The following is a 17,190-nucleotide window of genomic DNA, read 5'->3' as shown; positions in this document are numbered from 1 at the left end:
TTGATTGGTCGCCTGCATGCGAGCTAGCATTCACCTCGTTGAAGGGCCTCCTCACGTCAGCGCATTGTTTGGCTACCCCAATAAGCCGTTTGTCCTGGCTACAGATGCTTCGCAGTATGGGGTGGGGATGGTCCTGGCCCATTGCAACGCGGATGGCTCCAAGCAGCCACTGGTGTTTGCGTCTAAAACTCTTAGTCCCGCGCAGGCCCATTACTCCCAGGTGGAAAGAGAGGCTTTGGCCATTGTCTACGCTGTTACCAAGTTTCAACCTTTCTTGTATGGCACGAAGTTTCAATTAATCACTGACCATAAGCCATTAATATCTTTATTTGGCCCCACCAGAGCGGCCCACAGACTGCAGCACTGGGCCTAGTTCATCTCTAAGTACCATTATGACATTCATTTTCGCCCTACCAGACAGCATGCCAATGCTGACGCCCTTTCCCATCTTCCGGTGGGTCCAGATCCTAAGTTCGATCGGGAGGAGATTATGTGTTTTCATTTGGATGTGGCGTCCCGCCAAGCGGTTGATGGCTTTCCGATCACTGGTTCTCGAGTCGCCAAGGAAACGGCGGCGGACCCAGTTCTACGGCAAATAGTGCGCCTCATTCAGCAGGGGTGGTCGTCCCGCCCTCCGGGCCGGGCCTCTGACCCTCTTCGTAATTATTTTCTTCTACGAGACCACCTCTCCGTCTTGGAAGGAGTTCTCCTTCTGGCTACCGAAGATGCTGCACCTCGCGTGGTTGTTCCTGTCAGTTTACGGAAGGAGGTCCTCACTTTATTACATGCGGGACACTGGGGTGTTTCCCGTACTAAAACCTTGACTCGCAGACATGTGTACTGGCCCGGTATTGACAGAGAAATTGAGCACTTCGTGGCAGCCTGTTCCCAGTGTGTGAGCCAACAAGCCTCTCCCAGGGCAGCGTTCTCTTCATGGCCGCTGGCAACCCAGGCATGGGAACGTGTTCACATCAATTTTGCGGGCCCGTTTCTCAAGATCGCCTATTACCACCGGTTCATTCCCAGGGCTTCCACTATCGCCCACCCCCTGCACTGCCTTCTGCACAAGGGTGTTCCTTTTGATTGGTCGCCTGCATGCGAGCGAGCGTTCACCTCGTTGAAGGGCCTCCTCACATCAGCCCCTTGTTTGGCTACTTTTGATCCCCATAAGCCGTTGGTCCTGGCTACCGATGCTTCGCAGTGTGGGGTGAGGGCGGTCCTGGCCCATCGCAACGCAGATGGTTCTGAGCAACCAATGGCGTTTGCGTCTAAAACGCTCAGTCCCGCGCAGGCCCACTACTCTCAGGTGGAAAAAGAAGCTTTGGCCATTGTCTACACTGTTACCAAGTTTCACCCTTTCTTGTATGGCACGAAGTTTCAGTTATTCACTGACCATAAGCCGTTAATATCTTTATTTGGCCCCGCCTCTCAGATTCCGGATAGGGCGGCCCACAGACTACAGCGCTGGGCCTAGTTCCTCTCTAAGTACCATTATGACATTCATTTTCGCCCTACCAGACAGCATGCCAATGCTGACGCTCTTTCCCATCTTCCGGTGGGTCCAGATCCTAAGTTCGATCGGGAGGAGATTATGTGTTTTCATTTGGATGTGGCGTCCCGCCAAGCGGTGGATGGCTTCCCGATCACTAGTTCTAGAGTCGCCAGGGAAATGGCAGCTGACCCGGTTCTCCAGCAAGTAGTTCGCCTCGTTCAGCAGGGGTGGTCGTCCCAACCTCCAGGTCGGGCCTCGGACACCCTTCGTAATTATTTTGTTCTACGAGACCGCCTCTCAGTCTTGGAAGGAGTTCTCCTTCTGGCTACCGATGATACAGCTCCTCACGTGGTTGTTCCTCCAAGTTTGCTAAGGGAGGTCCTCACGTTATTACATGAGGGGCACTGGGGTGTTTCCCATACTAAAACCTTGGCTCGCAGACATGTGTACTGGCCCGGTATTGACAGGGAAATTGAGCACTTGGTGGCCACCTGTTCCCAGTGTGTGAGCCAACAGGCGTCTCCCAGGTCAGCGTTCTCTTCATGGCTGCCTGCAACCCAGGCATGGGAACGTGTTCACATAGATTTTGCGGGCCCGTTTCTCAATGGCTTTTGGCTCATTGTCATTGATGCTTATTCCCGATTCCCATATGTGGTTCGCTGCTCCTCAACCACTTCAGAAGTTGCAATCCAAGCACTAGCAAAAATCTTTTCTGTAGAAGGTCTCCCAGTCACCCTGGTATCGGACAATGGACCTCAGTTTATTTTGCAGACCTTCCAGGATTTTTGTAGGTGGACTGGGATCCAGAGTTCGACGGCTTGTCGCCCGTTCTGTCCCAGGCTCCAGTGGTGGGATGACGGGGACCTCTTCGTGTGGGTCACTTCCAACTGTATTCGAAGGTTCCGGCTCGAGGGTTGCAGATCCCCCCGACTCCAGCCTTCCAATGGACGTGGAGGTCATCGCTACTGCACGATGCTCCACCTTCCGACGCAGTGGATCACAGTGGCTTCACCCCCCGAAGGAGGAGGAGTGCAGTGGCCACCAGAAAGATTGTGGGAAGCGCACATTGGCACGGCACGGCACGGCACGGCACGGCACGGACAGTAGTTGCCGCAAGTAAAGTCCCGTCCACTAGAGGGCACGCGAGAATTCGGCCGCGCCCTCTGCTGGCAGAACAACAACAACCCGGGAAGTACGGGCCATGCCCAGACAGTTCACATTGGGCATGCCTAGCAGACAGTTCCCGGTCTACACTAGGTGAAGTGCGACGGAAAATGTGAATCGTGTTACTACAAAAATACTTTTGGAAAATATTTCTTAACATTTAATTCTATATTTGATGTTAACAGATTTCTTTTCTTCAGAAATGCTTTTCTTGCCATTTCCAGTCTACATTTTATATCCTTTCTACTTTGTAGTAGTAGAGTAGTAGAGTAGTAGAGGGGTTTTTGGGTGCACGACAGCAAGGTCTTCAGCGCCCGTTCAGTAACATAGTGAGACGGGTGTCAAGAAAAAAACTCAGAACAGTTACATAAAACGAAACATAAAACATGGGGAACAATCATTGAAAAATATGTGCTCACCCACTCCGAAGCGTGGGATGAAGCAGGGTGTCAGCAGTCAAACATGGACAACACAGAAAGAAAATGGTAGAGGGAGCTAAAACAAAGTAGCAGATGGAAGTGGCTGGCTGACCGCAAGGAAAAAGGGAGGAGTCAGCCACTCTGCAATACCCTAAAACCTCCAGCCTAAAAGTTAAGGCCAGAGTCCAGACACATCACAAAACTTTAAAACCCTAGACACACACATCTCATCGTTAGCTAAAACACAAGCCATATCCCCATCAACTTGTGCTTCTGCCCTTGCATCACAGTATAAAATGCAGTCTGTTAAAATGTGGCGGACAGAGATGTGCACACCACAAGCATCACAAAATGGAGGATCCTCCCGCCGTAATAAAAAGCTATGTGTGAAAGGACAGTGCCCGATCTGAAGACGTGTGAGGGCCACCTCTTCCCACCTGAGCAACCGGCAGGAGGAACGCCTGGCCGAGTGGTTGACTTTACCAACCGCAGTTTATTGGCCGTCACCGCCAGCCATTCGTCCTCCCACAACTCCATGCACTTCCTGTGGAGTGCAGAGATGACAGACTGCAAGGGGATAGGACACTGGACCACATCCTGCTCTCTGCAGGCCTCCTTGGCAGCCCAATCGGCCTGTTCATTGCCCCATATGCCGACATGACCAGGCACCCAGCAGAAGGATACCTCTGTACCCTGCCATTGGAGCCAGTACAGTTGGTCATATATCAGCCGGACCATCATCTCAGTCGGGTACAGGTTCTGCAGTGATTGTAAGGCACTAAGAGAATCAGAGCAGAGAAGAAATCGATCGCCCCAAACACGATTCATCTGCTCCAGTGCCTTCAGGATCGCGTGGAGCTCCACTGCGAAAACGGTATAATCAGCAGGGAGGTGAATTCAGGTAACTTGATCAGGGAACACTACAGAACAGCCAAGGAAATTCTCCTGTTTGGAGCCATTAGTGTAAACGACAGTGAAACCGTGATGCACATCTAAAATGTTAAAAAACAGAGATTGGAATGTAAAATCTGGTGTGCTATCTTTCTTAAAATTAGTCAAATCTAAAATAAGTTTGGGTCTCCGGAGGAGCCAAGGTGGAGATCTGCTCCAACCGCGACGTAAAACACGAAGACCAGCCATAGACATTGCAGCGAGGCAATCCTGTGCGCGAATTCCATAGGGCTGCATCGCACGTTTTCAGTTATGAAATAACCGTGCCAGAGGAGGCTGAGCAACGGTATGGTATGCAGGTGTGTATGGGGTGGACAAAGTTTTATACGCCTGGCGTACTGTAAGTAGCCGCCGCCGCATATGAAGTGGCGGTTCACCAGCCTCTGCACAGAGGCTTGGTATGGGGCTAGTTCGGAATGCCCCAGTGGCCAACCGAAGCCCTTCATGGTGCACAACGTCCAACATATTTAAGTAAGAAAGCCTCGAAGACCCATACACCCATAATCGAGCCGAGGTCGCACAAACGCCCTGTAAAACTAGACCAGACAAGTCCTGTCAGCTCCCCATGTACTGTGGCTAAGACATTTTAAAATACTTAAAGCCTGAAGCGATCACCATTTCAGGTCTTTAAAATGAGGTAACCACGTGAGCTTCGAGTAAAAAATGAGCCCCAGAAATCTAACCGTGTCTTTAAAAGTAAGAATAGTGTCCCTCATCCGCAACTCAGGAAAGGTTAAAATCGAACGAGAACGGTGAAAAAGAACACATACGGACTTCTCGGTGGAAAACTTAAAACCACTCTTCTGCGCCCAGTCATCCAAACGCCTAATCGTAAGTTGCAACTGACGAGTTGTCGTTGCAAGGCTTGAAGAAGAGCAAAACAAAGAGAAATCATCCATAAACAAAGAACACTGGACAGGACTTTTCACTATGGACGTAATGCTATTAATAGCGATGGCAAACAGAGTCACACTTAAAATGCTACCCTGAGGGACACCGTTCTCCTGCTCAAAGCGATCAGACAGGACGTCACCAATTCGGTATCTAAAATATCATGGCGAGAGGAAAGACTGAATAAAAAGAGGAAGACAACCACGAAAACCCCATTCGTGAAGCTGCTCCAGGATGAGACGCCTCCAAGATCGTAGGCCTTCTCGATGTCGAAAAATACACCTAGAAGGTGATGACGGCGTAGGAAAGCTTGTTGTATAGCCGCCTCCAGGAGGGCAAGGTTATCGAAGGTGGAACGAAACCTCCTGAACCCATACTGAAAGCAACTAAGGAGTTGCCGGGATTCTAACATCCAGACAAGGCAGTGGTTGACCATCCACTCCAAGGTCTTCCCTATGCAACTAGTGAGGGCAACACTTTGGTAGCTACTTGCGCTCGTGTGGTCTTTCCCAGGTTTTAAAAAAGGGATTAAAACTGCTTCACACCACGCGTCAGGAAAGTGACCCGACGCCCAAATGGCATTAAAAAGTGCGAGGAGGATTTCTCGGCTGCGCATTGTGAGGTGCCATAGCATACTATAATGGATCCTGTAATGACCAGGGGATGTGTCACGAGCTCCAGACAATGCAGAATCCAGATCTCACATAGAAAATGGGCAGTTGTAAACTTCATGAGAGGTGGACTGGAAGTCCAGAATACATCTCTCAGCAACCGCTCTATGGCGCTGGAAACCTGGATCCTGACTGGTTGTTGCAGTAACTGTGGCAAAATACGCTGCCATAGTCTGGGCAATGTCTCGCGGATCTGTGTGGAGAGTGCTGTTATTCATTACAGCAGCTATGGGGCACCTCCCTCCTCTGCCAGAAATTCTCCTGATGGTCTCCCACACAATGGAACATTTGGTGGAACGATTAATGGTGTTCAGCAACTTTTGCCACGACCTCTTCTTGCTCTCACGAATAATGCGGTGACATCTTGCCCTCGCCACCCGAAAGGCTGCAAGATTCTCAGCAGTCGGTCGACACTGGAACCGACGCAGAGCCGCACGCCTAGTCCTGATTGCAGAGCGGCATTTGGCACTCCACCAAGGGACAGGTGGCCTCTTCCGGTGGCCTGTGGACTGTGGAATGGATGCTGCAGCAGCGTGGTGGACCGTTGTGGTAATATGATCCACCCACGCCTCAACATTCGCACAGTGTTCGAACTGGGCCAACTGGCTGTAAAATGTCCAGTCGGCTCCACTGAGCACCCATCGTGGTGGTCTCCTTTCGGGACCCTCGCGATCTGGCAGGTGAATCCAGATTGGGAAATTATCACTGCCGTGCAAGTCAGCGACCACTTCCCAATGAGCACTCGCGGCAAGAGCTGGAGAGCAAAGCGAGAGATCAATGGCAGAGAACGACCCAGTTGCCGTGCAGAAATGAGTGCTCTGTCCTCCATTGAGCAAGTAGGCACAGGATGACAGGGGAAGCCTCTCAATTGCTCTACCCCTGTGACAGGTAATTGCAGGGCCCCAAAGCACATTGTGGGCATTAAAATCACCACAAATAATGAATGGCTGGGGGAGCTGTGTAAGAAGGTCGGTGAGGGCCGCTTCATCAAGTACATCATGTGGGGGCAAGTAGAGCGAACACACAGTCAATGGATGACGCAAGTGCACGGACACAGCGATGGCCTGTAAAGTCGTCGTAAGTGAGAGAGGCGAGGAGTGGTAGTCTGTCCTGTCGAAAATACCTAGGCCTCCTGTAGCTCTCTCTCCACGCAGGTCGTCCTTTATGTGGAGTGTATAGCCGCGTAGCTCAGGGGAGTAAGAGGGATGGAAATAAGTCTCCTGGAGACATAGGACAGTGGTCTACCCTGAGATAGTAGATGAAGTTCCTCCACATGGGTCCTGAACCCTTGCAAGTTCCACTGAAGGATGGGAGCCATCTATGATGGGGGTAGCACCTTCATCCTGTCTCTCCGATGGGGCGGGGAGACTGCAGCAGGTGGAGGGGCAGGCGTGGGGCGAGATGATTGCCCCACACATACATCGTATTCCATCAACTCCGGGGAAGAGTCAGATGAAGCCTCACGTAAAACAACATCTGCATGGTCAGACGGTTTACCACGGGATTTGACCCGCTGTTGCTGCTGTATGGGAGCTTTCTGCGATTTGGTGGGCTTTGGGGGAGCTGATGTGGGAGTGGTAATGGCTGTACTGGGCTTCGGAACATCCTCAGCTGTTGGAGGCGCCAGGGGCTGGCCCAAGTTCGCCACTGTACCTTTGTCTGCCATCCGAATAGGGGCTACTGGCTCTGAAACACTGGCTGCGTTGCAAGTGCACTGACAGCTGCAGGTATTAGTGCCAACACTCCCCACCTCTGTCTGCGTTGAGGCACCGACTTTTGGAATAGGCTTCTGAACCAGGGATGCAAAATATGTATCAAATGTGGGAGGTTGCATCGACTTATAGATCTTCTTGGCCTCACCATAGGGGATACGCTTGGTTGTTTTTATTTCCTGGACTTTGCGTTCCTCTAAAACTATTCGGCAGTCCCTTCTCCAAACAGGGTGGTTCCCAGAGCAATTGATACATTTGGCTGGAGAGGAGCAACCAACTCCTTCATGAGCAGCCTTACCACAGTTGCCACACGTCGCTTCGCCTTTGCATCCTAAGGTGGTATGCCCAAAACGCTGGCATTTGAAACAGCGCATTGGGGTCGGGAAATAAGGCCTCACACTAAGGCGAAGGAAGCCAGCTTTAACATGTTCAGCAAGTTTCGTGCTACTGAAGGTCAGAATAAAGGAGTCGGATTTGACAAGATTGCCATCAACCCTCCTCATGATATGTTGGACATCAACAATACCTTCCAGAGCCCACTCACGTTGCAGTTCTTCCTTGGGAATGTCAACTAGATCCCGGCATGTCACAACACCTTTGCTGTAGTTCAAGGTTCTGTGCAGTTCAGTGTCTATGGCATACTCTCCAAGGCATTTAGCAGACTGGAGGTTAGTTGCTTGCTGGGAAGTGGAAGTTTCCACTAGCAAGGTCCCATTACGTAAGCGCTTCACCAATTTTAATGAGCCACAGATTCCCTCCAAACCCTTTTCTATATATAGAAGGGCGAAACCTTCTTGAAACTACCCTCCTTCCGTTTCACAATGAGAGACACATTCGGGTTACCAGAATGCATTTTGTTACTCAAGACTCGACTTGTCAAAGAAGTGCCAGTCAGGGGGACTGACTGCACAAGCCCTCTTAAGAGACTGGGTTTTAGAAATTCCAGCGGCCCACCCTTTCCGCTGGGAGGAAGAAAATAGGATTTCAAAGGATCTATTTCGGTCCCACGAGCAGCTAGGGAACTAGAAGTCCACCTAGACAGAGACCCGCATGCCTAGGTAAGCCTTATACAACTAGGGTGCGGCAGGTGCCCCAGAGGTTGCCCACTTGCGACTGTTCCACCCCAACAGCCATGCTTCTTATAGGCGCGCAGCACACCGTAAGATTGAGGGGTTTTTATAGAGGTTTACCTTCCTCGCAATCCAGGCGGTCAAGCCAAGATTACCATTCCCCGCAGCACACAACATTCCACCGCCGCAACATACGGTGGTCGCTGAAGCATGTCCGGGGGTTACGGTGACAGGAGACTGGTGGACTGACCAGTCCCCAGCTCAGGACCTCAGGGTTGCCAAGCCCGTACTCGGCAAATGAATGCTGAGCCCCTGGGGGCCTTTCTACTTTGGTCATCACCATTTACAAGTATTTTGCTGCTCAAATAGCAAAATTTACCAACTACTTTTAGTGTCTCATTTCCTAACTTAATCCCCTCAGCGTCATGTGATTTAATTTGCCTACATTCCATTCCCTTGTTTTGCTTTTGTTAATGTTAGTGGGAATTAGTGAAGTTCGGTGGCAGGAGGAACAAGACTTTTGGTCAGGTGATTACAGGGTTATAAATACAAAATCAAATAGGGGTAATGCAGGAGTAGGTTTAATAATGAATAAAAAAATAGGAGTGCGGGTTAGCTACTACAAACAGCATAGTGAACGCATTATTGTGGCCAAGATAGACACAAAGCCCATGCCTACTACAGTAGTACAAGTTTATATGCCAACTACCTCTGCAGATGATGAAGAAATAGATGAAATGTATGACGAGATAAAAGAAATTATTCAGGTAGTGAAGGGAGACGAAAATTTAATAGTCATGGGTGACTGGAATTCGTCAGTAGGAAAAGGGAGAGAAGGAAACATAGTAGGTGAATATGGATTGGGGGGAAGAAATGAAAGAGGAAGCCGCCTTGTAGAATTTTGCACAGAGCATAACCTAATCATAGCCAACACTTGGTTCAAGAATCATAAAAGAAGGTTGTATACCTGGAAGAATCCTGGAGATACTAAAAGGTATCAGATAGATTATATAATGGTAAGACAGAGATTTAGGAACCAGGTTTTAAATTGTAAGACATTTCCTGGGGCAGATGTGGATTCTGACCACAATCTATTGGTTATGAACTGCAGATTGAAACTGAAGAAACTGCAAAAAGGTGGGAATTTAAGGAGATGGGACCTGGATAAACTGAAAGAACCAGAGGTTGTAGAGAGTTTCAGGGAGAGCATAAGGGAAGGATTGACAGGAATGGGGGAAAGAAATACAGTAGAAGAAGAATGGGTAGCTCTAAGGGATGAAGTAGTGAAGGCAGCAGAGGATCAAGTAGGTAAAAAGACGACGGCTAATAGAAATCCTTGGGTAACACAAGAAATATTGAATTTAATTGATGAAAGGAGAAAATATAAAAATGCAGTAAATGAAGCAGGCAAAAAGGAATACAAACGTCTCAAAAATGATATCGACAGGAAGTGCAAAATGGCTAAGCAGGGATGGCTAGAGGACAAATGTAAGGATGTACAGCCTTGTCTCACTAGGGGTAAGATAGATACTGCCTACAGGAAAATTAAAGAGATCTTTGGAGAGAAGAGAACCACTTGTATGAATATCAAGAGCTCAGATGGCAACCCAGTTCTAAGCAAAGAAGGGAAGGCAGAAAGGTGGAAGGAGTATATAGAGGGTTTATACAAGGGCGATGTACTTGAGGACAATATTATGGAAATGGAAGAGGATGTAGATGAAGACAAAATGGGAGATAAGATACTGCGTGAAGAGTTTGACAGAGCACTGAAAGACCTGAGTCGAAACAAGGCCCCGGGAGTAGACAACATTCCATTTGAACTACTGATGGCCTCGGGAGAGCCAGTCATGAAAAAACTCTACCATCTGGTGAGCACGATGTATGAGACAGGCGAAATACCCTCAGACTTCAAGAAGAATATAATAATTCCAATCCCAAAGAAAACAGGTGTTGACAGATGTGAAAATTACCGAACTATCAGTTTAATAAGTCACAGCTGCAAAATACTGACGCGAATTCTTTACAGACGAATGGAAAAACTGGTAGAAGCCGACCTCGGGGAAGATCAGTTTGGATTCCGTAGAAATGTTGGAACACGCGAGGCAATACTGACCTTACGACTTATCTTAGAAGAAAGATTAAGAAAAGGCAAACCTACGTTTCTAGCATTTGTAGACTTAGAGAAAGCTTTTGACAATGTTAACTGGAATACTCTCTTTCAAATTCTTAAGGTGGCAGGGGTAAAATACAGGGAGCGAAAGGCTATTTACAGTTTGTACAGAAACCAGATGGCAGTTATAAGAGTTGAGGGGCATGAAAGGGAAGCAGTGGTTGGGAAAGGAGTAAGACAGGGTTGTAGCCTCTCCCCGATGTTATTCAATCTGTATATTGAGCAAGCAGTAAAGGAAACAAAAGAAAAATTCGGAGTAGGTATTAAAATTCATGGAGAAGAAATAAAAACTTTGAGGTTCGCCGATGACATTGTAATTCTGTCAGAGACAGCAAAGGACTTGGAAGAGCAGTTGAACGGAATGGACAGTGTCTTGAAAGGAGGATATAAGATGAACATCAACAAAAGCAAAACGAGGATAATGGAATGTAGTCAAATTAAGTCGGGTGATGCTGAGGGAATTAGATTAGGAAATGAGACACTTAAAGTAGTAAAGGAGTTTTGCTATTTAGGGAGTAAAATAACCGATGATGGTCGAAGTAGAGAGGATATAAAATGTAGACTGGCAATGGCAAGGAAAGCGTTTCTCAAGAAGAGGAATTTGTTAACATCGAGTATAGATTTAAGTGTCAGGAAGTCGTTTCTGAAAGTGTTTGTATGGAGTGTAGCCTTGTATGGAAGTGAAACATGGACGATAACTAGTTTGGACAAGAAGAGAATAGAAGCTTTCGAAATGTGGTGCTACAGAAGAATGCTGAAGATTAGATGGGTAGATCACGTAACTAATGAGGAGGTACTGAATAGGATTGGGGAGAAGAGAAGTTTGTGGCACAACTTGACTAGAAGAAGGGATCGGTTGGTAGGACATGTTTTGAGGCATCAAGGGATCACAAATTTAGCATTGGAGGGCAGTGTGGAGGGTAAAAATCGTAGAGGGAGACCAAGAGATGAATACACTAAGCAGATTCAGAAGGATGTAGGTTGCAGTAGATACTGGGAGATGAAGAAGCTTGCACAGGATAGAGTAGCATGGAGAGCTGCATCAAACCAGTCTCAGGACTGAAGACCACAACAACAACAACAATGTTCATCTTACACCCCCCTTTCAAGACATTATCAATCCTATTCAACTGCACTCCCATGTCCTTTTTTGCCTCTAGCAGAATTACAATAATATCTGCTGATCTAAAAGTTCTTATTTCTTCTCCCTGAACTTTAATTTGTTCTCCAAATTTTTCTGTGGCTTCCTTTACTGCTTGATCTATGTACAGATTGAATAACAGTACGGATAGACTGCAACCCTGTCTCAGTCCCTTCTCAACCACAGCACTTTCGTGTCCTTAGACTCTCCCAAATGCCATCTGGCTTCTGTACATGTAGAGCATAACCTGTACCTGTTATTCCCTGTATATTACCACTGCTATCTTCAGAATTTCAAAGAGTGTATTATTGTTATTATTATTATTGTTATTATTATTATTATTATTATTATTATTATTATTATTATTTAAAAAGAGTGTATTACTTTATTAAAGTTGAACATTATTTGAATAAACAAGACCACTGTGACAGAGTTATTTATTGGAGAACATGACCAGTTTGGCAAATTAAAATTTGCATCTTCAGGTCCTCCAAGACACAAGTTTAAAGGTTCTATTTAAACCAGATAAAGCCATTTCCAACTTTTATACACTGGTATTTAAAATCTCTGAGTCACAAATGTGTAAGCATCTATGATTAAATGTACTGGGGGCTAGGACCATCCCCAACCTCCATTGTAGACAGCCTGGTGAGGAAGCATTGCTCTTGCCAGCACCAACTAACCACTGTCAACAGATGGCTTTACCCAGTTTAAATAGAACCTTTAATCTTTTGACATGAAGCACCCAAAGATGCAAATTTAATTTGTGAAACTTGTCATGTTATCCAATAATGAATTCTAACAGTCACAGCAGTCTTGAAAATCTCTTCAGATTTTCTGCCGGATACTAAAATCAACTCAATTCAATATTTCAGGGATCCCATTGTTCACTATCTTTAGGAGAATGTTGCTTCTGCTGATGAGCCCTGCTGAGAAGTGATGCCAGGTTGCAAATTAACGTCCTATACAGGTCTCCGTACCACGCACGGTGCGTGCGCTGCCCATCACAGTTGCTGCCCTCCAAGATTGGGCAGGTAACACCACCCTTAGCAGAACACCAGCGGCAATGATGTATCGCACTCAGAAATGATTTTCGAACACTCGGATTAGCCACACCAAAGAACATTCTGTTCTGATGTGGGATGGTATAGGGTTCCATGTCTTGCTAAGAGGAAACCCATTGTCTCTATTAATTAAATTATCTGCCAACCTATTTTCAATTGCTTCTTTATAGACACTGCTCCAAAGACTGGAAGCGTTGGCAGTGATCACAGTTTCATCAAATTTCATGCAGTGTCCCTCATTTAAGCAACGTTCCACTACTGCCGATTTTTCCGGCTGTTGTAGCCTCATATGACAGTGATGTTCCATGCACCTGTCATAAACTGTGTGAATCGAACGGCCGATGTTAGCCTTCCCACACTGACACAGAATTTTGTATATACCAGGCTTCCTAAGTCCCAACTCATCTTTCACAGAGCTGAGTGGTCCCCTAATCTTGGAAGGTGGACAGAACACACTCTTACTCTCTTAATGCTAAAACTCCTTAAAATTCTTCCAAACTTGAACAATATGCCCCCAGCAAAAGGAATAAATGTCACCAATCTAAGCTCCTCTTCTTGCATCTCTGGTGATGGTCCAATTTCCATAGCTTGATGAATCTGCTTCTCAGAGTATCCATTTTCCATAAAAACAGCAATCAAATGTGCAAGTTCCTGGGTTAAAAACTGTATGCGTCGGAAATGGCATTTGCTCTGCATACCAGAGTCCTAAGGCCACCACTGCATTGGTGTGGTGGATGACAACTCTTATAATACAATACCGATCTGTTTGCATTGGCTTTCAGTGAACAGTACGTCCCAGAGTACCAACCGATTTTTTGTAAACCATAACATCCAAGAATGGAAGCATCCCATCACTTTCAACCTCCATGGTAAACTTAATCCTGGGATGAAGATAGCTGAAGTGGTCCAGAAATCCATTGAGAGAACCACATCCATGTGGCCACACAAAAAAGGTATCATCCACCTACCTCCAGAAGCACATTTGTCACAAAGCCAAAATCCTCAGTGCCATATCCTCAATGTCCTCCATAAATAAATTGGCGATTATGGGCGACAGAGGACTACCCATAGCCACTCCGTCATTCTGTTCAAAAATGTTACTGTTAAATAAAATATATGTGGATATCAGCACATGACAACAAAGCTTCACCAACTCTTCATCTAGTTTCTCACTACTCAAACTAAGGGACTCTTCCAGGGGGACTCATGGAAACAGAAATACCACATCAAAACTCACTAACAAATCTGAAGGACCCAGACTCACAGATTTCAATCATCAAATAAAACACACCGAATTGGAGATATGCTGTTCACACTTGCCAACATAAGGACTGACAACAATGTTAAATACTTTGCCAGGTTACAAGTGGATGCACCCAAATTACTAACAATAGGATGTAGAGGAACCCCTTCTTAAGTAAATCTTTGGACAACAAGCTCTTTTTCAAAAGTGAAAGTGTCTAGCACTTAATCCATTCTATGGGGTCACTAGATAGTCTTCTGTAAGCCAGGCCATTGAGTAGTAAATCCATTTTAAGGATGTAATCATCCTATGTCACTTCAACTGTAGAATTCCCCTTGTCAGCTGGTAAAACTACGACTTCATCATCATTCCTAAGGGGACGAATGGCTGCTCTCTCTGCAGAAGAGATGTTATCCCATGGTGGTGATGATGATGTTTGGTTTGTGGGGCGCTCAACAGCGCGGTTATCAGCGCCCGTACAATTTCCCAACCTTTGCTCAGTCCAATTTCGCCACTTTCCTGGATGATGATGAAATGATGAGGACAACACAAACACCCAGTCATCTCGAGGCAGGTGAAAATCCCTGACCCCGCCGGGAATCGAACCCGGGACCCCGTGCTCGGGAAGCGAGAACGCTACCGCGAGACCACGAGCGGCGGACTCCCATGGTGGCCGAGCCCAACGTAGTGTGTGGGACACCTCTTGCCTTATTTCTTCCACCTGGTTCTCTGGGAGGCTGTGTACTGCTTGTTCTACGTAACAGATAAACTCTGTGAAAGTCTCTTTGGAGTGCAAGCAAAATTTAAATGTTTCTCCAACATTGCCACTGTGGACCAATCGAATGCTTTGTTAAAAAGATTAACCACAGTGCATCGGTGTTCTTCCCCTTCTGATGCTGTAGGATGAGACTGAAGCTGTTCAAATTTAGAAGACTGTCTGGTAATGGTGCTCCGATGTGCCCAATCTGATAATGCCCATGTGGAATCATCAACTCAGGGAGACACATCTCTCAAAAACTGCAATGACAAGTTCAACTGTAAGGCGAGTGTACTCAACAGCTTTCCATTTTTGCTCCGAAGTTTATCTAACTTCCGTACAAGTTTCACCATCTCCTCTTCATATGGGTATTTGAAGCCTGGTATATACAAAATTCCGGTCAATGTGGGAAGGCTTACATCGGCTGTTCGATTTGCACAGTTCATGACAAGTGCGTGAAACATTGCCATCATAGAAGTCTACAACAGCTGGAAAGATCAGTGGTAGCAGAACATTGCTTAAACGAAGGCATGGTATGAAATTTTACAAAACTATTATCATTGCCAACACTTCCGGTCTTTGGAACAATGTCTGTAAAGAGGCAATTGAAATTAGGTTGGTGGATAATTTAATTAATAGAGACAATGGGTTTCCTCTTAGCAGGACATAGAACCCCTTACTACCCCACATCAAAACAGAACATTCTTCGGTACAGACAGTCCTAGTGTTTGAAAATCGCCTCTGACTGCGATATATCATTGGTGATGGTGTTCTACTAAGGGTGGCATCACCTGTCCAGTCTTGGAGGGGAGCAACTCTGATGGGCAGCACATGCACCGTGTATGGTAAGGAGGCCTATATAGGAATCCATCTGCAGCCTGGCATCAGTTCTTAGAGGGACTCATCAGCATAAGCACTTGAAGATGGTGCACAGTTCTCAAATATTGAATCGAGTTGGTTTTTGGATCCGGCTGCAAATCTGAAGAGACTTTCAAGAATATTATGCTGGAAAAGCCTACAAAGTCACACAGCAGTCCTGTTTATTAAAATCATGGAATATTTTGGGTTTGGTTGCCATACATTTAAAGTAGTGTGTATAAAGTTGAACAAACATTGTGACGTTATACTTCGGTAAACTGTAAAAACACTCAATCTGGGATGCCATGCAAGTATTTGAAGCCCACTCCTCACTAAATACAGCATCTTAACCAATTCTCCATGTTGTTCAGTGTGTTATTACTTCTTGTACAGCTTGAACACAATAAATTTAGGGTTGACACTTTGCAGTGGTCAGGGAGCAGTGTTATCAGTGTGCAGCCAGCCATGGTCAACAGGGCCTGCTTGCACCTACAGAACAGACGACACAGTAAGAATAAGGCCTTCGAAAGAGAGATACAACTGGCTGGCACCTGGCCCATACCCCTCAACTTGCTGAAACATTAATCACAGAGTTATTTTAATTGAAGCATAACAGTGCTAGAGGTACATATCATATTCATGATCAGTATTTCTACCTTCTTGCTTAATTTTCCAGTTAAGATACATACACGGTGTTCCAAAACTATATTTTCAAATTAATACAGGAGATAGAGAACATCAAAACAAATATATTTAGTTCAAGTCATACGGTCCCTGATAGCAATTTCTGATGCTAGGGATGATTTATACAGAAGGTAGTTTAGCATGCTAAATACAGCAGTGGCATTCACAGGAAATGCTCGAATGTGCGGCCACTGGCCTGTTTGCATGCTGTACATCATTGGATCGTTGACTGTTGTGCCTCCAAAGATTCCTGGTGAGTTCTTACAGTACGGGCAGCAACAGAAATTCTAGCCATGAGGTTGTCTTCAGTTTACACAACAGTTTCATACAACAGCTCATTCATATGTCCCCAGAGGTAGAAATCCTGACACATGAGGTCAGGTGACCTGGATGCCAGGCCACAGGGCCACCTCGGGCAACTCATCGTTTCCCGAAGAAGGCTCTTGGATGATTCCTCACAGCAATGCTCAAATGGGCTGGTGCCCCACTGTGCTGCAAGTCCGCCCTCTGTCTAACATTCGGAGGTACATACTCCAGCATCCAGCAGTTCTGGCAATACGCTTTCCACAAAGAAGCAGTCATAATGCATGTTTTCTATTCCTCTGAAGGCCAAGTACAAATAGCAGAAAGAAGGCCGAGGGCATACAATCAGAGAAAATGACGAAAAAATACATCTCTATACAGCTGTTGTCTTTCACAATCTGTACAAATTAAAATTAAGAACTATATGTACAGAAAAATAATGTAAAAGCTCCAGTAATCATGTATTATACTCACAACAGCATTTTCATCAAAAGGATGTGCATGGAAGTCTGTAAGTTTCACATCTAATATTCCACGTTTGTAAAAACCAAACGTGCTAAGAGCAATGTATTTTCGGGCATCATTCTGCAACAATAAATA

General features: G+C 46.2%; 1 protein-coding gene across 2 annotated transcripts in view; it reads right to left on the bottom strand.

Annotated features, from left to right (window-relative positions):
• The window catches only part of LOC126089262 (protein GPR107), a 172,246-nt gene that overhangs the window by 143,276 nt on the left and 11,780 nt on the right, over positions 1–17,190 (bottom strand). For both annotated transcript variants that reach the window (XM_049906896.1, XM_049906897.1), the window contains exon 2: positions 17,065–17,175. In XM_049906896.1, coding sequence (XP_049762853.1) covers positions 17,065–17,175 — 111 coding nt within the window. The remainder of the gene's footprint in view (positions 1–17,064; positions 17,176–17,190) is intronic.

This window comes from Schistocerca cancellata, chromosome 1 (assembly GCF_023864275.1).
Source record: "Schistocerca cancellata isolate TAMUIC-IGC-003103 chromosome 1, iqSchCanc2.1, whole genome shotgun sequence".
In the NCBI taxonomy this organism is placed as follows: Eukaryota; Metazoa; Arthropoda; class Insecta; order Orthoptera; family Acrididae; genus Schistocerca; species Schistocerca cancellata.
The sequence above is the reverse complement of the archived record's forward strand: the minus strand, read 5'-3'. Positions and strand labels throughout refer to the sequence as shown.